The sequence below is a fragment of the Rhamphochromis longiceps genome, linkage group LG10, assembly GCF_057381845.1.
Source record: "Rhamphochromis longiceps isolate RC_006_pf linkage group LG10, R_longiceps_female_GT1.1, whole genome shotgun sequence".
NCBI classification, from domain to species: Eukaryota; Metazoa; Chordata; class Actinopteri; order Cichliformes; family Cichlidae; genus Rhamphochromis; species Rhamphochromis longiceps.
Genome location: NC_140566.1, coordinates 24,683,891 through 24,707,091, shown reverse-complemented (window position 1 = coordinate 24,707,091; position 23,201 = coordinate 24,683,891). Strand labels below are relative to the sequence as shown.

The 23,201-nt window shown below is 38.6% G+C and overlaps 1 protein-coding gene across 1 annotated transcript; it reads right to left on the bottom strand.

The window, feature by feature from the left end:
- Positions 1 to 1,848: 1,848 nt before the first annotated feature.
- Positions 1,849 to 22,004, bottom strand: LOC146660975 (sodium- and chloride-dependent GABA transporter 2-like). The gene is made up of 14 exons (XM_085421084.1): positions 21,670 to 22,004; positions 21,438 to 21,572; positions 20,702 to 20,842; positions 19,440 to 19,521; positions 19,005 to 19,137; positions 14,031 to 14,165; positions 13,823 to 13,926; positions 13,583 to 13,707; positions 12,598 to 12,710; positions 12,372 to 12,506; positions 3,904 to 4,006; positions 3,632 to 3,732; positions 3,337 to 3,507; positions 1,849 to 2,346 (listed from the first exon to the last, which is right to left on the bottom strand). Exons 1-14 carry the CDS (start codon positions 21,869 to 21,871, stop codon positions 2,230 to 2,232), a joined length of 1,797 nt encoding a protein of 598 aa, XP_085277210.1. The 5' UTR covers positions 21,872 to 22,004; the 3' UTR covers positions 1,849 to 2,229.
- Positions 22,005 to 23,201: the final 1,197 nt, after the last annotated feature.

Sequence of the window (23,201 nt, the reverse complement as noted above, 5' to 3'; positions counted from 1 at the left end):
ACCTGAGCTTAAAGGGTAATGACTGCCTACAGAGATGAGTCGGGAATTTATATATAGAAATAAAGTATTGAACACATCACCAGTTTTCTAAGTAAATGTATATTTCAAAAGGTGCTTTTGACATGGAATTCTCACTAGATTCTCACCAGATGTCAGTAATAATCCATCTAATCCATGCATTAGAAAGCAATCCTGCCACTCAGTGTAAATCATTATCAGCTGGTTCAGTCCAACTGATGGGCTATGAAAATTACCAATGTTTCACACACAAGAAGCATCTAATGATGGATTAAACCAGTGAGTTCTCTCAAGACCTTGGCACCCTCATGGTAGCAAAACATACTGATGGTGTTGGTTATTGGTTAATTTCTCAGCTACTGAAGGTTCCAGTGAGCACTGTTGGGGCCATAATCCTGGAAGTGAAAAGAACATCAGTTCACCAAACACACCCAAGGAAACTCTCATTTGGTTTCAGAGAAGGAATTAAAGCTGGTGGAAGCTGGCCAGTCACCTGAATCCACAGAACAGTCAGGATTTAGAATAGAATAGAGTAGCCCTTTATTGTCATTTTATATGTACAACAAAATTATGGGTGGTCCACGTCCAGTGTGCAGGAGTGGAAAAAAGTATAAATAGTTTGTGTGGAAGAATGGACCAAAATCCATTTGGGGGAATGCATGAGACAAGTTTCTCAATACAGGATCTTGAAGACATCATCACCAACAAAGGCTTTTGAAAATACATTTCACGAAGTGAGTTCAGTACTTTTTTATTACACATAACTTAATTTATAGACCTCTATGTTTTTATTTCTTTGCATGTGTAGATTGGATGAGTTGTTACTGGCACCTAGTGATAATTTCGTGTCAATAGCACCTTTAGAAATATATTTACTTTGAAAACTGGTGACGTGTCCAACACTTATTTTACCAACAGACACACACTTTGTAATTATATATATATATATAAAAATTATAGTTTGGTTCACTAAGTGGAAAATATTTATTTTCTCTTTCTCTTTAATAAAATAATTAAATAATCTGCTTTATTGCACAAAAAAATATTTAGGGTTAATTTTTTCATTCAAGAAATTGCGAAACAGAAATACTTACAGTACGTTGGAAGCCACTCCTCATTTCTTCATATTTTGCTTCCTATTCTTTATATTGCTGCGGTAACACAACAATTTCCATTGTCAGATCAATACAGTTACCTACCCTACAAGGAGCAAAATATTCTTGTAGAATTTTTAAGTGGTCTTCAGCCTTTCTGTAGATTTTGGCTGCTTTTTCCACTTTTCATATCGTATTGAATCTAAGCTAAAATAATAATATACAGAAAATTTCTTCAGCTTTAGTCTGTCCCTTTGGTCAAAATTATCAACACAACACCACAAGAAGAATGTGTTTTTTGAGACTGGGACGTCATTATTGCAAATCACATTCTGAATTTAATACAAAACCCTCCATGTTATGGAAAAAATGAAGAAGCAAACACTTTTAAATATTTGAAACTGAAATGAAATGAACAAAGTGACTAAGCAAAACAAACAATACCGATACAAAATAATAAAAAATAATAATTGAATTAATAGTAACAATTGTCTGGACAGATTTGGTAAACGGTCTAGATACAGTTACAAGAATTAACAGATGAGTTCAAAACTACGCCTGAGTTTACAGATGGGTACTACATGAGTACTTTAGTCATGGAATAATGTAGTACTGACTACAGAGTTGCCTTCTCATGGATCAGAATGCCAGCATTTTGATCCCATCACTACATGGGATTTATTTATTCATATGAAATGGTAACGCAGCTTAAAATTATATGAGTGAGTGAGTGAGTGAGTGTGTGTGTGTGTGTGTGTGTGTGTGTGTGTGTGTGTGTGTGTGTGTGTGTGTGTGTGTGTGTGTGTGTGTGTGTGTGTGTGTGTGTGTGTGTGCGCAGTTCTATTATTCAGCTCGCTTAAGACAAACTATATAAACAGTATATAAGCTTGTTCTAATATATTTTGATAATATATGTTTATTGCTATTGAAGATATTAAAGCTTAAAGATGAAATATAATTAGATAAAGGTAAACTAAGGTAAGGTACAAATGTGAAAGCTGTAGGTAAAAATTTCAGGGCATGTTTGTTCTTTTCAAAGCACTCTTTAAGTTTCATTAGATGGATAAAAGCTCAGAAGAGCAGAGAGTAATTTACAATGTCCGTTATGTTATTGTGTTCATTGAGTGTTTTCCCCATTGCATGATAAAGAAGCGAGGTCTGTGTGGTCTGCTGTACCATCTCGTCCCAAAGCAAGATGGAGGTTTTGATCAGGCTGGCAGAGCTCTAAGAAACGCTGAGGAAAGAAAGGATAAATTGTAGATTGTAATTGTTTTGAGGATTTAAAAAAAGCCATCTTTAAATAGATTTTTGATTAACATTTTTGGAAGATATGAGGCACAATTAAATACAATCTTGAAACTTTACAACCAATGAAAGAATTGCATTCAGTTTTCCTGTAAAAGAACAATTCAGTATTACAATATTATAATTTGACATTTCATGAAGATGTAATAAAAACACAAAAAAGGTGAAATACGTTTAGTGTGCTGATAAGTATTTGCAGCAGTAGAACAGAACTGACTTAACATGAAACTCAGAGGCCACGATCACATTATGGTGGAGTAAGGCTCGCTAATTAAACAGAAAAAAAGAGTCTAGATACATTGTTTTCCATGTATTAATTCTAAAAGTGTTTTCCATAAACCCATTCTTATGTAAGATGATTTGAGATCTCCTGCTGATACTCCTGGTAAAAGGCAGGGATTCAGTGTATGCAGTCCAAGTTGTATTTAACAATTCTTGAACATACCCAGGTTAAGACCTCTGTTTCTATATAATTGCCCAGATTTAAACAAAAAAAAAGCACAACTACATTCAATTACGTCATTCATCCCCCAAAACTCTTTAAAAATGTTCAAACACTGAATTTAACAATGCGGGAAAATCCAAACACTTTTCTCAGACCCAGGGGCCAGAATCAGCCAACCAAAGTCTCCAACTCAGACTGGACTGCTTTGGAAAATGTGAACAGGGTCATAGGTTTTGGACTTTTAACTGCATTTTCATACATTTAACAGCTTTTCCCATTGATAAAAACTATTCTGTCTATTAATACACCAAAATAACTAAGCATAGATAAACAATAAAAACAGTGAATGCTCAATGTATGTCATAAGTTATTGTTTTTCTTTGTCAGTGATGGTTCTTAAAAGTGAATCCCTTCCCCATCAAATATAAGCCATCTCATACTGATTCCACAATTTTTGAGAGAAAAAAGGCTCACCTGTCGAAGAGTGCCCTTTCCCTGGATTATTTTATATAATAGAAACAGTGGAATGAGGGAGAGGGAGACTGTGGCAATGAACCAGCCCAAGATGTTGGCCCAGAGTGGATAAACATAAGTGCTACTGAACTTCAGCGGGGAATATCTGACAATGGAGAAGATAAAGGTGCCCTGTGATGAAATAAGACAAAGTGGATTATTCTTCAGTGTGAAACTGAAAAGTGTGAATACTCTGCAGTGCCAAAACTGTGGAAAGGGAAACACAAATTACACATTATTATATGACATGACTTACAAAACAGGTCAAAGGAGTGATGTAGCGCCAACAGTACTTCATGAATGGGTGTGGACGATAGCCAATCATGTCTGAGATGTTACCATAAAAACGATCAGCACCTTTAGGTAAAAGAGAGCTATTAGAAAGACCAACCATTTATTTCAAACTAATCTATACCAAACAAGCAGACGCTGGTCTTTGTCTCAATGAAAATTGTTCTGAATCTGAGCAGCGTCTTTTTTTTTTGTCACAACACAGTCTGTAATTGGTTGGCTATTTGTCTGACTTACCATACACCCAGCCAATGCTCACAGACTGGCAAAAAGAGAGAAGCAGCAGAGTGGTGCCACTACAGACATGATGATCTAACAGCTGGAGCAGATACATTCCTCCCTAAAAAAACAAAAAAGGACAGGGGGAATAATACACAGTCGTTCAAATCCAATGATAAAAAGAAAGTTAGGAAATAAAGCTAATCACAGACATACTCAGTCTCACTCACAACAGTTGACACAAGCATGCTTGGTCATGTCCCTTGGCATGACTTTATAATGCATTTTTTTTCCTTAGGGTTTACTGGAGCAATTTACATTTTAATAGAGTAATTAAAAATTTACTAAAGCAGTTTGATGGTTTTATACCAATTAGATGCAAACTTATAAAACTTATATAAAAATTCTGATGTTTATTCTAATTGTGGTTGCCATGGTAATACTGTAAAATTGTATATTACACCAGAAAACAGTAAGTTGTTGTAGCTCCCGTGTATGTTGCCTAATTATGTCTTTGCCATTTTGAGACTTAACCAGAGTGATCTCAGATCTGTTATCTAAAAACTTTTGCAGTGCAAAGTTTTTAAAATTAAAAGTGTTTTCCAAGAAAAGGGTAACTATTATAGGCCTTTTGCCAGAATCTTGAAATCCACCTTATCAAACGAAATCTCTTCTGATCAGTGTCTTTTTCTTTCTGTTAAAATTTAGGAAATCAGAGCGTCATTACAGTTATATATTAGGGGTGCAATGATACACAAAATTCACGGTTCGGTTCGATACTTTGGTGTCACAGTTCGATATTTTTTCGATACAAAAAAGTGTTCATGCTTTTTTAATTTGTCATTTATTAAAATTATAAATATATATTTTAACTCAAAAGTACAGTTTTTAAATTTAATGTTGCTGAAACAAAAAAGTAAGAAAAAAATAAATCTATCTGATCGAGAAATCACTCATCTTTGGAAAAGAGAGTTTATTACAGAGAAATGGCTCTTTCCAAAATAAAAGCTATACTATACGCTTCTTCTGGGCTATATTCTCAGCAGCATATTATTAAACATATCAGGTCCCCATAAGGAGAATCATGTGCTAACGGCTGTCTAAATGACTCGGGTAAAGTTTGTAGCATGCGTGCTTGTTGTTTTTGTCTGTTTCCACTTGTCTTTGCACTAGGATGATGTCGGAGTAAATGTGCAGTCATATTTGTTGTGTTCCCACTAGTGCTGTCAGCGTTAATCTGAAGTGATGTTTACGCCACAACACGGCAAATCTCCGTTAACGAGCTACCGCGGATCGCCCCATGTGTGGGGCTGGACGGCCAACACGTTAACGAGCTAACTGCGCTAACCACTAGTTCCCACCCATGTAATTGAGCATTGTGTGGCACATCCGACATACTGTTTTACTTTAGTCCATGACGCGCTTACCTTCAGGGTCATACTTCACATGAAAACCAAAATAGTTCCAAAGGCCAGGGGCCCGTTCTTCGTACCTCGCTAAGTAAGTTAGCTGGATTAGATTGTTGACGATTTCGCGTGATCTTGGATCGTTCGGTTCCCCGAAGCTCATCCGGGACTTGCTGCCATAGCAACAGAGCCGTAAGCGTAAACCTGCTCGGGAGCAGGTTTACTTTATGCAAACAGGATTAGATCGCGGCCACGCAGGTATGTCCGCTTCATTTATACGAAAGCAACAGCGATATTCCACCACTGTTTCACCATAAATAAATAACATCAATGTAACTAAAGATAATGCAGCACTTGATCCTTCTATTGATTTCACACAGATACATACAGGTCATTTCCTAAAAAAGGGAAATGTACTATTATTACAGATGTAAGTCATATTTCAGAGTAGTAATTGCAAATTACTTTGTGTAATCAAGATGAGAGACCACGGCTATAAAAGCGAAGGTGGATTTGGGAAGCCTGTCGCAGCCATGTCCTGTCCGTATACGCGAGCCACCCATTGCGGAAGGTGCAAGATTGATAAGGAGAGTCCTCAGAATTCAGCGTATATTGCGGGACAGACAGGATCCTTTAGCTCAGCGCGACAGTGTGCTCATTGAGAGATATCGATTTTCCCGTGAGGATATTATTTACTTAACCAACTTGTTGACGAGGGGGTGCAGGACCACCACCTGTCTTTTTTTTTGCTCTGCCCTTTTCTTGGTTGCTGTTATGAACAAACAAACAGATTATTTCAGGGTCTCTTTTCAAGAGACGAAAAGCAATATAAGTGATAAATATTACCATTCTGTAGAATATTCCTATATTTCACTTTTACTTGTTCCCATGTTCTAGTGGGTCCTGTTGTGGCTCTAATGTGTAAGGGGATATAATATAACATAATATAATATAATGTAATATAATATTGGATAATATAGTGTAATATAATAAATCTACCCTACCGCCTACTGGTGTTGGCCAGAGGGGCCGATGGTGCGATATGGCAGCCTCGCTTCTGTCAGTCTGCCCCAGGGCAGCTGTGGCTACAACCGTAGCTGCCTCCACCAGTGTGTGAATGTGAGAGTGACTGAATAGTGGCATTGTAAAGCGCTTTGGGTGCCTTGAAAAGCGCTATATAAATCCAATCCATTATTATTGTTATTATTAAATCACTTACGAGTTTAATTTGTCAGCAACTTTCTGCCAGCCCTCTCTCCTTGCTTTTGCAGCCTTTGCAGTGTTCCCTTGTGTTCTGATTAAACTCTGAAACTCCTGAAATCCCTCACTCAAGAGTTCTTGCTCTGCTGCCGAAAAATACCGAGCGCGCTCCTTCGACATTTTCGCCAACCAATCAGAGGGTTGCTGATCAATGTTTCTACTATCGATGCGTAGCCCCTTTTACGACACCCAGTGATCTCACATTACTTCATCCAGCTGTACTAATCGTCAACAGCAGGTGTGTTCGGAGAACCGGATTAGCGAGCTCACGGTTAGCGCGATGATTTGGTCTTGGATGTGTCATTTGATCTTGGATGTAGTAAACGACGTACGAAGAACGGGCCCCAGATCTGAATGAGGGTGGGGGAGGTTCAATTTTCCATGTTGCAACTTCTGTCTCGCTAGCTTGCGCTGCGCTCAGTGAATCTGTGTTCAACTACTTCGCCTAGGTTGCACTGTCGAGCACAGATCCACTGAGCGCTCAACACAGACAGCAGAAGGAAACTTGATAAAATAAATTAAAAATTTTGTATTGTTTGATACATATGCGTACCAAACCGAAAGCACTGTATCGAACGGTTCAATATCGATACGAGTATCGTTGCACCCTATTATATATATATATATATAAAATAAATAAATAAATAATACACCCAGCACGCCCCTGCGGGCGGTTTATCCTTCAAGCTCGGGTCCTCTACCAGAGGCCTGGGAGCTTGAGGGTCCTGCGCAGTATCTTAGCTGTTCCCAGGACTGCGCTCTTCTGGACAGAGATCTCCGATGTTATTCCCAGGATCTGCTGGAGCCACTCGCCTAGCTTGGGAGTCACCGCACCTAGTGCTCCGATTACCACGGGGACCACCGTGGTAATATATATATATATATATATATATATATATATATATATATATATGTATATATATATATATATATATGTATATATATATATATATATACATATATACAAACTAACTGTAATGACACTCTGATTTCCTAATATATATATATATATCTAGTAAAGCTGGTGGTTTTAACTACCAGATTTTGCATTGTGCTTCATCATAGAAACTTCTCTTCTGTGGTGTTTTTAAAGAGATTTTTGAGATAAAAGACATCTCTTTTAATGTTTTTCTACATTCATTCCAGGTATGGTACTCTAATTACATTATGCTTGTGTTGGAGCTCCGTTTGGCCAGTTTAGTTGCCCTACACTTATAAAGGTTCCTTTGTAAGTGCGGATCCGCCATTAGCATGCTGCCTGCTGTAACCCATAATTTCCTTCGGGATTAATAAAGTATTCTGATTCTGATTCTAAAAGACCGGATCCTCCAGCTAAAAAACATTTTCACTTCTCCAATATGCAGCGATTCAACAAGAAAATTTGGGACACAGGTGACTTCATCTTCACTTTTCCAACCGTTCCATCTCACAATTTCAAATTGTAAATTGTAAAATTGTGAAGACTGTAAACAACTTATCATCTATGTGTACATAACATGTTGTCTGTCAACAAGACTGAATATGGACAAGGCTGATTCTTAATATTAGATGCCTGAGATCCCTAAGCTCTCAAACAGCACTTCATTAAAAACAGGCATGATTCTGTCATGGAAATCACTGCACTACTAGTCTCAGGATCACTTCCAGAAATCATTGTCTGCCACGTCACCCACAAATGCAGATGAAGGCAAAGAAAAAGCCTTATGTGGACACAATCCAGAAACACTGCTCTTACAGTGGGGCAAAAAAGTATTTAGTCAGCCACCGATTGTGCAAGTTCCCCCACTTAAAATGATGACAGAGGTCAGTAATTTGCACCAGAGGTACACTTCAACTGTGAGAGACAGAATGTGAAAAAAAAATCCATGAATTCACATGGTAGGATTTGTAAAGAATTTATTCGTAAATCAAGGTGGAAAATAAGTATTTGGTCACCTCAAACATGGAAAATCTCTGGCTCTCACAGACCTGTAACGTCTTCTGTAAGACGCTTTTCTGTCCCCCACTCGTTACCTGTATGAATGGCACCTGTTTGAACTCATCATCTGTATAAAAGACACCTGTCCACAGCCTCAAACAGTCAGACTCCAAACTCCGCCATGGCCAAGACCAAAGAGCTTTCGAAGGACACCAGGAAAAGTATTGTAGACCTGCACCAGACTGGGAAGAGTGAATCTACAATAGGCAAGCAGCTTGGTGTGAAAAAATCAACTCTGGGAGCAATCATCAGAAAATGGAAGACATACAAGACCACTGATAACCTCCCTCGATCTGGGGCTCCACGCAAGATCTCATCCCGTGGGGTCAAAATGATCATGAGAACGGTGAGCAAAGATCCCAGAACCACACGGGGGGACCTGGTGAATGACCTGCAGAGAGCTGGGACCAAAGTAACAAAGGTCACCATCAGTAACACACTACAACGGCAGGGAATCAAATCCCGCAGTGCCAGACGTGTTCCGCTGCTGAAGCCAGTGCATGTCCAGGCCCGTCTGAAGTTTGCCAGAGAGCACATGGATGATACAGCAGAGGATTGGGAGAATGTCATGTGGTCAGATGAAACCAAAGTAGAACTTTTTGGTATAAACTCAACTCGTCGTGTTTGGAGGAAGAAGAATACTGAGTTGCATCCCAAGAACACCATACCTACTGTGAAGCATGGGGGTGGAAACATCATGCTATGGGGCTGTTTTTCTGCCAAGGGGACAGGACGACTGATCCGTGTTAAGGACAGAATGAATGGGGCCATGTATCGTGAGATTTTGAGCCAAAACCTCCTTCCATCAGTGAGAACTTTGAAGATGAAACAAGGCTGGGTCTTCCAACGTGACAATGATCCAAAACACACCGCCCGGGCAACAAAGGAGTGGCTCCGTAAGAAGCATTTGAAAGTCCTGGAGTGGCCTAGCCAGTCTCCAGACCTCAACCCCATAGAAAATCTGTGGCGGGAGTTGAAAGTCCGTGTTGCTCGGCGACAGCCCCAAAACATCACTGCTCTCGAGAAGATCTGCATGGAGGAATGGGCCAAAATACCAGCTACTGTGTGTGCAAACCTGGTAAAGACCTATAGTAAACGTTTGACCTCTGTTATTGCCAACAAAGGTTATGTTACAAAGTATTGAGTTGTATTTTTGTTATTGACCAAATACTTATTTTCCACCCTGATTTATGAATAAATTCTTTACAAATCCTACCATGTGGATTCATGGATTTTTTTTTCACATTCTGTCTCTCACAGTTGAAGTGTACCTCTGGCGCAAATTACTGACCTCTGTCATCATTTTAGGTGGGGGAACTTGCACAATCGGTGGCTGACTAAATACTTTTTTGCCCCACTGTATCTCTGTGCCAGAGCTCATTCAACATGGACATGGAGTAAAAAACTGCTCTATGGTCATGAATTGACATTTTTGGAACACACAGACACCACATGCTCCAGGCTAAAGAAGAAATGAATCATCTGGCTTGTTATGAGTGCTCAATCCAAAAGCCTGCACATCCATGACATAACACCTTATAAAAACCCCTTTCGCAGCAATAACTTCTTTATTGGTTTCTAATGTCATTGTGGAAGAATTTTAGCCCAGTCTTCCCCAATGACTAATAAAATATTCTGATTCTGAGAAACTTTAGCCAAGTCTTCCCTACAACAATTTATTTATGCATAGCTCTGTTAAGGCTCCACTGCAGCATTTCAGTCTGTTTGAGGTCTGGGCCATTGCAGCGTCTTGATTTTTATTTTTCTTTGTCAGCCATTCTGTTTTGGATTTGTTGTTGTGCTTGGAATCATTATCCTGTTGCACGGCCCAGTTTCAGCCAAGCTTTAGTTTCAAGTTGGTCTCACATTTGACTCTAAAATACTACGGCATGTTCTGCTCAATGACTGCAAGCTGCATAGCAAGCCTGATTCATCACCCCTCCTCCAGCAAGTAATGTAAACTTCATGAGTTGCTTGACATCTGTGACTCTGTGCATTATGGCTAATCATCTCCACGTTGATCTTGTCTGTCCAAAGGACATTGTTCCAGCATACTTGTGGTTTCTTCAGATGCTGCTTTGCAAAGCTAAACCGAATCTGTCATACTCTTTTTAGAGGAAAAAATGTTTTCTCTTAGTAAGCCTTCCAGGCAAGCCCTACTTATTCAGTTTTTTTTTTCTATTATAAACTTCAACATGCTAACTGAGGCTTAGAGTTTTTTTTCCCCGGGCATTGTATGGCCTAATCTTAAAAATGTCCACTCCCAGAATAGCATGGCATAGTGTTAACACTCACCTGAGTGCTCCAGACCAGCAAACTGCCAAAACATCCACTATTATAGACGTGGTCACACTTGCTGATAATTAGTTAATTAAGTGCACATGATTTTAACCTTAATAAAATAACCACATAGATATTTTGAAAGTGTTAAAACTTGAAAATTCAATCGAGGTGCATTATTGTGAATTTTATTTTACTTCAGGTGACTGATATGGGGTAAATAAACTTAAATTTGTCTTTTCTTATTAATAGTAATTTGGAATCAAATAAATTATTATATCTTGGTTGGAACTTCAATAATTAAATGGTATCCAATCACAAAATTTTGTGTATATTATTTTGCCAGTTAAAATAATTAAAAACCATATGTATGTCAGCCATATATATTTAACTGTCACCTTAAATTTAACTTTAGCTTGTGTTAAATAGGTTAAATATTACAGCAAAGCCATTAATTCATTTAAAGAACACAACAAAGCATTGATTAATGCACAAGCTTACACTGAAACATGAGCAAGAGAAATATTGCTGTAGCGTCAAACCACAATCTTTGCATTGAATGTCAGGCAAGCAGGACATGCTGATTAAAGTGCATTACTAGAACAAGACACATATGAGCAAGTACTGAGAAGCTACAGCAACATATTCAAAAACCTTAGATGAGCAGAAGACCCAAATACATAATTAAAATGCAGCTGTTTTCTAGAGCTGGAACGTCAAAAGAAGGAAGCGTCAGTCACAGCTGGAGCTATAGAGGCTCTAGTGCAGTGGGAACCCTGCTAAGATACTAAGTTGGAACCAGTATAAAAAGGCAGTGTTACAAAGGTAAGTGATACCCAACCACCAGTCATGACAGCTGCATCCGCTCTACTTAGCATGGAAACCGTGGCCAAATGCAACCCACGCAATCCCCAGATACAACTCCCCCAACTCAAAGGCATCATTCATAAAGTATACACCACAGTAGCAGTAATCCTGGAGATAAAAGAGCAAGAATGCAACATGCAATACTTGTTTTGCACAGTGACAAGAGTAAAGGATTTCAGTTGCGGGTTATAGTGTTACACCAAAACCAAAATTGATCAAACTCACATCTGGAGCACATACGTGTTCTTGCTATGTAAAAGAATTTTTCCATACTTGGAAATTGGATCCTTGGGGAAAAAACTCCTAAATATGAACTGTATTCTAGTTAGCACACCATAGCGGTCTCATTTTTAGGTAAAACTAAATGTTTAGATATAAGATTTATAGTATAAGTTTATTCTGTTCGTTTATTTTTCATTAGATCTGTCTTAGCCCCCCAGAATACATGGATTTAACCCCACTGTTTCATCCCTATTTTTTAAATGTGTTCCAGTAGAGGCCACTTCCCTTGATTCTACCTGTACACTAAAACATGTAGTGTCAATAACTAAGGTTTAGTTAGTAGTTGACTACATACCTTATATAGTTCTTTCAGTCTCACTACAAATCACATTAAGAGCTATATCGGTCAAACAGTATCAAAAACTTCCTTAATGTTTTCTTATCGTGTAGCTCCGTCTGTACTGAATACGTACCTCAGTGACCAAGGAGAGTCCCAGCAAACAGCAGGTACAGCATACAGCCAGCAGAAGCAGCTCACGTCTATAGCCTTGATGCAGGCGAGGAAAAAGATCAACCAGTGATGTCATCACACACTCCAGACCAACAAACTGTAAGGAACCAATTGCAACACACGGTTTGTTCATTAGTCACATAGTATTCCATTTCTTCATTCATGCATACTCTAACGTGGATTAGTACCTGACTATCCAACCCAAGCAGAATGATCATGAGGAAGAAACACACCGACCACACTTGGGGCACTGGCATCATGGCTACAGCACGGGGGTAAACAATGAATGCCAACCCTGGACCTACAAACAAATAATGTAAAGACAGATCAAAGATGTAAATTATAGGACACAGACAGGAATCGTTATGTGTGGATACTTCAGTATACTGTCTTATTGCTTTTATCTCTATTATGGTGCTAAAGGAGAGGCCAAGGGATCCATCAATTTCTTTACAAAAACATCCTTTTTTGTTGTTATTGTTTTGTCAGCCACAGCAGTTTGCCTTGTGGTCTGCAGTACAATCCATTTAAAGTTCCTGTTTTTGCTTGTTATTTTAGTTCAGCTGCTCAACCATGTTTCTAGCGTCATAGACTTTTATTGCCTAGCCATACTGGTGTACTAGCTGTGGAAACTAATTTGGCATTATTGTCTTACTGATTCCCTCAAAAAGAAAAATTTTAAGGTTTGATGAGCCAGATTATTACTTTATATATATATATATATACCAAAAATGAATTAATACCAATTAATTGCCTATAATAAATATAGTTACATGCCTCAACTATTAGCCACCTTCCCAAAAGGCCTGAAAGTTGGCAACCCTGTATTATTATCTGCTGATAATAATACAGGGTTGCCAACTTTATCCTCTGCATTCCTAGTATCCACTGGTTAGCTTTAATCAGACTCACCTTAACTAAGATGATTCAAGTTTAAGCCAAAATATCAAAAGAGAAATAAAATGGCAGAGCAACATATGAGCTCTGCCAGAAAGCTTCTTATGATTGAAAGAAAGAAAAGAAGAATCACAAGATCTTCCCAAAGGGTGAAAAGTTTGCTGCCATGCAGGTTTCCTGAATATTTTTACAACACCAGAAAGCCTCAAAGAAAATGTATGAAACTGCCACTCTCATGTCCAGTATATAGTTGAACTGAAGCGAGACAGTACATGCCTGATTCTGCTACTTCAGAAATATCCACTCCTTGTTCATATGTCATGAAACCCAACACAGAGAAAATGGCAAAGCCTGCCACAATGCTCGTGGCACTGTTCAGCAGACACAAGTAGAAACAGTCCCTGCAATAAAATGAATATGGTAAGTAGAAATACTTAGACACAGATGTTGTAGATGCTGATGCTCAACTTAAAAGATGATCATAATGATCTTTATGACAGTTAGTACTGGACTTACTTATAACAGTTGTTGTTGTAAGTGTTATAACTCCCAAGAGAAGTGAGGAAACCAAGGCCAATGGCATAAGAGAAGAAGATTTGAGTGCCAGCATCCATCCACACCTGGAAAGGTCAAACAAAATCATCGTGTGTGTGTCTGTAGTGCATGAATGTCACTGTAAAACATCTAGCTTTTTTGATCTCGGGTCTCTATGTGCTTTCTTTACCTGGGCATCTAACAGGCGAGAAATGTCAGGGTAGAGGTAATAAATGATCCCATCCTTTGCCCCTGGGAGGGTAACACCACGTATAAGCAAAACAAATAGCATGACATAGGGGAAGGTTGCTGTAAAGTAGGCTGCCTGAAAAAAAAAAAAAAAAAACAGAGAAAAGAGATGGTAAAGAAAGTTATACTTTGTTTTGACCTGTCATTTCATTATTTTATTCATATTTTTTTCTTTAGTTTTACTGTATTGCACGCTTGCTTTCCTAAATCCAGCTTTGGTGTGGCACATTAGTAGCATCTTGGGTGTATTACTCTTGAAATAAACAGTTCCCACAACGTTAATCAGATCACTATAACTTCCAGTGTAATGTTTAGCTTAAACGTGAATATTACTTACCTTTTGAAATGATAAAAATCACACCAACAGCTTTTCTTTATAGCTGCTCTTCTGATATTACTAATCAGTGCTTTAAAACATGGTGTAAAGCTTACTAAATACTTTGCCAAAACTGTTCTTTGGAAAGTTGAAAGAAACTTCAACTAATCCCAGCCAAGTTATGCTTTGTATCGATTTTGCACCATTTAGATCTTACAATAAGAAACCTGTCACACACTGCACACATACAGTGGGGCAAAAAAGTATTTAGTCAGCCACCAATTGTGCAAGTTCCCCCACCTAAAATGATGACAGAGGTCAGTAATTTGCACCAGAGGTACACTTCAACTGTGAGAGACAGAATGTGAAAAGAAAATCCATGAATTCACATGGTAGGATTTGTAAAGAATTTATTCGTAAATCAAGGTGGAAAATAAGTATTTGGTCACCTCAAACATGGAAAATCTCTGGCTCTCACAGACCTGTAACGTCTTCTGTAAGACGCTTTTCTGTCCCCCACTCGTTACCTGTATGAATGGCACCTGTTTGAACCCATCATCTGTATAAAAGACACCTGTCCACAGCCTCAAACAGTCAGACTCCAAACTCCGCCATGGCCAAGACCAAAGAGCTTTCGAAGGACACCAGGAAAAGTATTGTAGACCTGCACCAGACTGGGAAGAGTGAATCTACAATAGGCAAGCAGCTTGGTGTGAAAAAATCAACTGTGGGAGCAATCATCAGAAAATGGAAGACATACAAGACCACTGATAATCTCCCACGATCTGGGGCTCCACGCAAGATCTCATCCCGTGGGGTCAAAATGATCATGAGAACGGTGAGCAAAGATCCCAGAACCACACGGGGGGACCTGGTGAATGACCTGCAGAGAGCTGGGACCAAAGTAACAAAGGTCACCATCAGTAACACACTACAACGGCAGGGAATCAAATCCCGCAGTGCCAGACGTGTTCCGCTGCTGAAGCCAGTGCATGTCCAGGCCCGTCTGAAGTTTGCCAGAGAGCACATGGATGATACAGCAGAGGATTGGGAGAATGTCATGTGGTCAGATGAAACCAAAGTAGAACTTTTTGGTATAAACTCAACTCGTCGTGTTTGGAGGAAGAAGAATACTGAGTTGCATCCCAAGAACACCATACCTACTGTGAAGCATGGGGGTGGAAACATCATGCTATGGGGCTGTTTTTCTGCCAAGGGGACAGGACGACTGATCCGTGTTAAGGACAGAATGAATGGGGCCATGTATCGTGAGATTTTGAGCCAAAACCTCCTTCCATCAGTGAGAACTTTGAAAATGAAACGAGGCTGGGTCTTCCAACATGACAATGATCCAAAACACACCTCCCGGGCAACAAAGGAGTGGCTCCGTAAGAAGCATTTGAAAGTCCTGGAGTGGCCTAGCCAGTCTCCAGACCTCAACCCCATAGAAAATCTGTGGCGGGAGTTGAAAGTCCGTGTTGCTCGGCGACAGCCCCAAAACATCACTGCTCTCGAGAAGATCTGCATGGAGGAATGGGCCAAAATACCAGCTACTGTGTGTGCAAACCTGGTAAAGACCTATAGTAAACGTTTGACCTCTGTTATTGCCAACAAAGGTTATGTTACAAAGTATTGAGTTGTATTTTTGTTATTGACCAAATACTTATTTTCCACCCTGATTTACGAATAAATTCTTTACAAATCCTACCATGTGGATTCATGGATTTTTTTTTCACATTCTGTCTCTCACAGTTGAAGTGTACCTCTGGTGCAAATTACTGACCTCTGTCATCATTTTAGGTGGTGGAACTTGCACAATCGGTGGCTGACTAAATACTTTTTTGCCCCACTGTAACATTGAATCTTGTCCCCTTTACTCATAAATTTCATGAATGACAAGTTTGAAAACCATACACTTCAGTATCAGATTAATTCAAATGAGTTCATAGATGGTTTTCATGCAAGCATCTGAAATGTAAACTGAATAGAGGATGGAGACATAGCTGCTGCATGTTCAGCAGTGTCCTAAAAGAACATAGGAAGAGACTATTTCATTTGACTATTTGGAGACTGAGTATATTCATTTATGTAGCCAGAAAAAGACTTCCTTCATCTTCTTCATAAAAAAGGACAACAGCACATGTCACAACAAGCATTGCTAGCAACAAAATTCAAGATAAATGGCATGAGATGGGTAGCTATGACAGACAATTACATCAGGCAGTAATGACACTTATAATACAGGTATACAGGAAAACTGGGAGCAGGAGACGGACCAGTGCTTGGACATATAAGTGGGTTAGGAAACAGCTGCAGATGTCACATCTGTCACATTCAATTTTGGATGAATGTGCAAAGTGCTTTTCCCTGCTGTATCATGTATACTGAGCAACTCCTATTGAGCAACATTTATCAAATTGTACTGTACATTGAAAAAATGTGGATAACGGGGTAGCAGTATAGATCAAAATATGAAAACAAGTCCTGATCAAGCATGGGTATGTAAGACTGGGTAATGACACACTGACTTAATGTGCTGTGCCCTCCAGTAGCTACTGTGTTTGTGTGCCTTTATTCTAGTGTTTCTAATGCATGCATTAACATAGAGAATTGTAGGATGTGAGTTTGCAGACGTCAGTTTGTGTCATGGGGCAATACTCACCCCGTGCACCATGCAAGCTACAGCAGCCACTAGCCAAAAGTTTCAACAATCAGAAGAAAAAAAATTTTTTTTTTCAATGGTTGCTTGTACCTCCTGTGTTAGTGTCTTAACAGTGCAACAGTGCAGTTATTTGCTTTATAACTATGTGAAAATGTCTTCAAAAATACATGAATCAATGGTTCTAATTGCCAATTATACAGCTGATACTTACTGTGTAATTTGACCAGATGTTAAAGCATGAGTAAAACAGAGAATAAAACTATGCTTTTCTGATGTTGGAGTTTTACCCAAGCTAACACAATACCCATTTAGCAGAGTTATTATAGTTTTGCATTTTCTATTTTTTTTTATATATATAGCATTTCAAGGATAAAAGATCTGATGTCTCAACAGGACCTGGAAAAACTAGTCCATGCATTCATCTTTAGTAGGCTTGATTACTGTAACAGCATCTTTACAGGTCTACCTAAAAAATCAGTCAGACAACTACAGCTCATTCAGAACTCTGCTGCTCGAGTCCTCACTAAGACCAAAAAAGTGGACCACATCAGTCCAGCTCTGAGGTCTTTACACTGGCTGCCTGTCCGTCAGAGGATAGACTTTAAAGTCCTGATGCTGGTCTATAAAGCTGTGAATGGTTTAGGACCAAAATACATCAATGACCTCCTGACCCAGTATGAACCTTCCAGATCCCTCAGGTCATCTGGATCTGGTCTTTTATCAGTTCCCAGAGTCAGAACCAGACACGGAGAAGCTGCATTCAGCTTTTATGCTCCTTATATCTGGAACAAACTCCCAGAAAGCCTCAGATCAGCTGAAACACTCAGTTTATTTAAATCCAGGTTGAAGACTCACCTGTTCTCAGCTGCATTTGAATAAAGCACCAAATCCACACTTTTAAGCTTAAATTTCAAAACTTACATTTAACTACTGACTTTATCTACTGTTCTGATTTTATCTGTTTTGATTTTATATACTGTTGTTTGTTTGTTTGTTAATTAGTTAGTTAGTTTATTTGCTTGTTTTAATCAATTTTAAATCATGCTTTTTATTTGTTTTTGTTTCTGATGTCTCTGTAAAGCACTTTGAATCACCTTGTTGTTGAATTGTGCTATACAAATAAACTTGCCTTGCCTTGCCTTTTATTTGGTTTTTAGAATGGGTTTGATGATTTCAGTTTAGTCTTTATTGTTTGAAAATGTTGAAAATGTTCTGTTTGTTTCAGTTTATTTGTATTTGTTTAGTGTTAGTTTTAGTCTTTTTAAGATTATATAGAAAGCATAGGTCACAAGCAAGATTTCAGAAAGTCAGTCTTAGACATCCAAAGTCTCAATAAAAACGCACATCAAATCCTTATTATGCTAGTTTGAAATTTTAAAATGAACAAATACTAAAAGTGAGTCCCTCAATATTTTATTATATTTTTATTTCCAATTTCACAAAACATTTTACTTTGTTTTCTTTCTTTTTTTTTCAAAAGCCTAGTATTTATTTTTATTTTAGTTAACTAAGCTGCCTCATGTTAGTTTTTAGTTTAGTTTGAGTTAGCTCTAATAACCTTGGTTTAGCCTTCAAATATAAAACAACCCAATGATGTATACATATTTTATGTGGAAATACATACATTCTGCAACCCTCTAATAAAAATTGATTAGATTTTTAATAAAGGCTCTTTTATTGCTAATTCAGACATCTTGGATTTTTGTACTGAGTCACTGTTTTTTGTTGTTTGTTTGCTGTCAACAAGCACGGTGTTCCACAAGGCTCTAGATTAAATCCTCTGTTATTTTTTTTAATGTACATTCTTTCACAAGGCCACATTATCAGGACTTTTAAAATCTTTTTAGAATGGTTTTATGATATACTATTACAACTTTTCTTCTTTGTTTTTTTAAAGGAAAAAAAAAAATAAGATGTTCAGTTTTTAAATTACTAACCTTTCCTGTCGACTTGATACCCTTCCAAACACAAAAGTAGCAGATAATCCAGCTGAGGATGAGACAAAGGACCAGTTCCCATCGCAAGCCCCCAACTTCCTCAATACCACCAGAGACCTTTAAAACCCGACGCCTGGTCAAATGAAGGGAGCAGTAATGTGGGTGAGAGGGAGACCAGGAGACCACAAATGAATGGCAGGTGAAAGGGAAGGACATGTGGAAATTGGGAGGGAGGAAAACTGAGTGCTAGATTGGATGACTGACGAATGAGGAAAAAAAAAAGTGTGGGAGGAAGTGGAGAGTTAAAAGAAAACATCTGAAAATGATCATAAAGAAAGGAGGAGAGAGGGAACGAGACAAGTGAGGGAGGGGAGTGAAAAAGGGGAGGAGGGGGGAGCATTCTGTTTAACTTGTGTGAGTTGACTATATGCTTACTGCCAGAACTCCACAGCAGGAAGAGTAGTGTTCAGTCTGGACGTCATACTCAGATTCAGATGGCTTAAGTCCAAGCATGAGTCTGGTATAGGGAAGGCAAGGCAAGGCAAGGCAAGTTTATTTGTATAGCACAATTCAACAACAAGGTGATTCAAAGTGCTTTACAGAGACATTAGAAACAAAAACAAATAAAAAAGCATGATTTAAAATTGATTAAAACAAGCAAACAAACTAACTAACTAAACACACACATTTCACACCTGTTCGCGCGATCTGAACCCTTATCGTAAGGGGAGCTACCAGTCCTTCTGTGGACGAGCTACTTTCTATTTTAAATTCCCTGAATTTAAAATACTCTCTAGACCCAGTCTAGACCCAGTTGGGGAGCTACCCAGAGCTCTAATCCCACACCTGTTCGCGCGATCTGAACCCTTATCGTAATGGGGAGCTACCAGTCCTTCTGTGGACGAGCTACTTTCTATTTTAAATTCCCTGAATTTAAAATACTCTCTAGACCCAGTCTAGACCCAGCTGGGGAGCTACCCAGAGCTCTAAACCCACTTAACAAACAAACAAACAAACAAATAAAACAGTATATAAAATCAAAACAGATAAAATCAGAACAGTAGATAAAATCAGTTTTGAAATTTAAGCTTAACAAACAAACAAAACAGTATATAAAATCAAAACAGATAAAATCAGAAATAGATAAGATCAGTAGTTAGTGTAAGTTTTGAAATTTAAGCTTAAAGTGTGGATTTGGTGCTTTATTCAAATGCAGCTGAGAATAGGTAAGTCTTCAACCTGGATTTAAATAAACTGAGTGTTTCAGCTGATCTGAGGCTTTCTGGGAGTTTGTTCCAGATATAAGGAGCATAAAAGCTGAATGCAGCTTCTCCGTGTCTGGTTCTGACTCTGGGAACTGATAAAAGACCGGATCCAGATGACCTGAGGGATCTGGAAGGTTCATACTGGGTCAGGAGGTCATTGATGTATTTTGGTCCTAAACCATTCACAGCTTTATAGGCCAGCATCAGAACTTTAAAGTCTATCCTCTGACGGACAGGCAGCCAGTGTAAGGACCTCAGAGCTGGACTGATGTGGAAATAAAACATCAGCAAAGTAAAAATGCCCATTTACAGTGTCAAAGGTGTTGCCTTCAAATTATATTTCATATATTCTATATTCAAAACTATTACAGCACACAACAAGCAATGCATACAATAGTCACTGCTTTTTAGAATATACCAGTACTGTAGTACCTGTGTTCCAGTAGTGTCCACATGTGGCCCAAGGCAAATCCCCACTGAAAGACTGGAACAGGTAAAAGAACGCCCATGCCAAGATTATAATATAAGATGTTGCACTGAATGCGATGATTAAGTGACTGGCATAGCCCATGCCTAAAATGAACAAACAAATAAATAAAATTGGTAATGGCCAATTATTGAAACTGTTCTGTTCTTGCACAGCACCTAAAGTCTAAGAGCTAAGAGGTGCGCAAAGGAAACACCGCAGACGTAAGCTATATACAAGTGCAATGTCAGTCGAAACACTGTGTAAACACTTTCTCTTTGCAGAGGTCTAATTATATAAATAAGGTCGTTGTGCAATGAAGCAGGAATATAAATGGAACGTAACCAACATATTTATGAAATGCATTCATGTGGTTCTTACACTTAACAATCATGCGTGTAATAATCTTTTACATGAGCATAAATAATTTATCATTCTTCCTCTTCCAGTAGCAGTGATTACTTTCCTACTGGAAGTGGAAACAACTTCCCTCTGGCACCTTGCCTCAACACTGTTTGTTGTTGGACCGAGACCATTTTTGGACACGGAGGCGGTCTCAGCTCTGTTTCTAGGGGAATAATCGAGCACGCATAAAAAATAGACTAGGATACAAGCCCGTTGGTAAATATAAGGACTCACTGAATATATATAAAGTATGACTGACATTTCGGAGAAAAATTTGGGGGAGTTTATTTTAATTACCTTGAAAGAGCGGACAAATCCTTCTCCAGCAAGTAATTCCCCCCTGGCTAGTGTACTGTCCCAAGGCAGTCTCAAGGAAAAAGAGGGGGATCCCGCACGTGAATATGAACAAGATGTATGGGATGAAAAACACACCTGTAAGAAAGGCGGAATTTTTCGTTCTAACGCACGGAGGAAAAAAATACTGGTGGACAAAATGTGCTTGACGACTAAGAGCGTTTCTTTCACCCACCTCCTCCGTTTCTGTAGCACAGGTAGGGGAACCTCCACACATTCCCGGGTCCAATGATCGCACCCATCACAGTCAATATGAACTCGGCTTTGGTTCCCCAGTGCCCCCTTCCTTCCACCTCTTCAGCCTTCTCTGGGTGACTGTTTGGCACACAAGCTGTGGAGGTGCCATTCTTGCCGTTTGTGGTCATCTGTTCCCCCATTTAAATAGTTTACTTGGTGCCAGATTTCCTTTGTTTCTGTGTAAAGTTCCCCGCGCACTGGACTAAAACTCACACGGGGTTGATCACACGAATATGAAGCTAAAGATGCCACTGATGTGGCAACGGCACTGATACGCTGGCCCTGTTACTGTGACTTGTGTTGGCTGAGAGGGGTACTCGCCTACTTAAGCTGCAGAGAAATGTGTGTTTTCTGGGGTGCAGGGGGGAAAGAGTGATGAAAGAAGCTTGTGATGGGGTCTACTGCTCTGCCTTAATTCATCCGACACCGACAGCAAAACAAAGCCTGGGGTACTGAACATTTCAACACATTATTCATCCTTCTGAGAATAAAGGAAAAAAGAATCTTCTCAATTAAACCTTTTCTTTTGTTATTTCCTTCCTCTTTGGAGATAAAAGACACAAAATCAGATACCAATGGAAATCCCGGGATTTCCTCTATTTAGTATTTATGGACTTATAGGGTAGTTCAAATAAGTCGAAAGATAAAGACAAAAAACAAATGTCCATTACAGAGGATATAAATGAATAGACTGGTTCTCAGGAGGTTATTTATTTATTTATTTATTATTTTATATAGCCTCATATATCTTAACTCATAGTACGGTAAACAAATAAATGCAGAAAAAACAACAGATTTTTACCTTTACTTGGATCTCGAACTCAGAGAAGACCTTTAAAACTGTTTTGACTCAAAAAAAAATGTCAAAAATTGATTCAGACAGCTGAAGAGTCTAGCGACATTTATCATATTAATTTAGTTTAGCATTAAATGTCTTGTTTTTCTGTATAAGAAAATCGACGTCCAGCCAATAGTTCCTAACGGACCTAAGAATTGTGCATAACAACAGGCAATTACGCACAATTCTTAGATCGACCTTTAGGTGGCATTATTTATAACATTATTTTTCGTACCACACAGCTCTCTATAACACAAAAAAGTCCAAATGTCACACTGAGAATAATACGCATTTAATTTTCTGCTTATTTTATTGGTTTGACTAATAAATAAAGTAATGTAAAGATATAGACATGCCCTTGAACTTTAACAGGCATCTTCACATTATTTATTTATTGTAGAGAAAATAAGCAACTACTCCTGTTTACTCCTGCAAACAGAAGAAAAGCTCTAAATCAATAAACCTCAGAACTTTGACTCCTTAAAATTAACTGTTTAAGGCAGGGCAGAATTATTTGTTATGCATTATAATTATTTATCATGAATTATCATGTGTTGGCAGTTTCTGATCGAGATAAGTTGTCTTACTCTTTAAACTGCGCTAATACTCAATACCAAGGATCTGAAAATGAT

What these genes read in the sequence shown, in the direction of transcription:
- LOC146660975 (XM_085421084.1), bottom strand. Translation starts at nt 21,871, where the DNA reads ATGGGGGAACAGATGACCACAAACGGCAAGAATGGCACCTCCACAGCT. An exon ending in CTCGCCTGTTAGATGCCCAG is followed by an intron (nt 13,927 to 14,030) that starts GTAAAGAAAGCA and finishes TGACCTTTCCAG; the next exon opens with GTGTGGATGGATGCTGGCAC. An exon ending in TCACTCCTTTGACCTGTTTT is followed by an intron (nt 3,508 to 3,631) that starts GTAAGTCATGTC and finishes ATTTCATCACAG; the next exon opens with GGCACCTTTATCTTCTCCAT.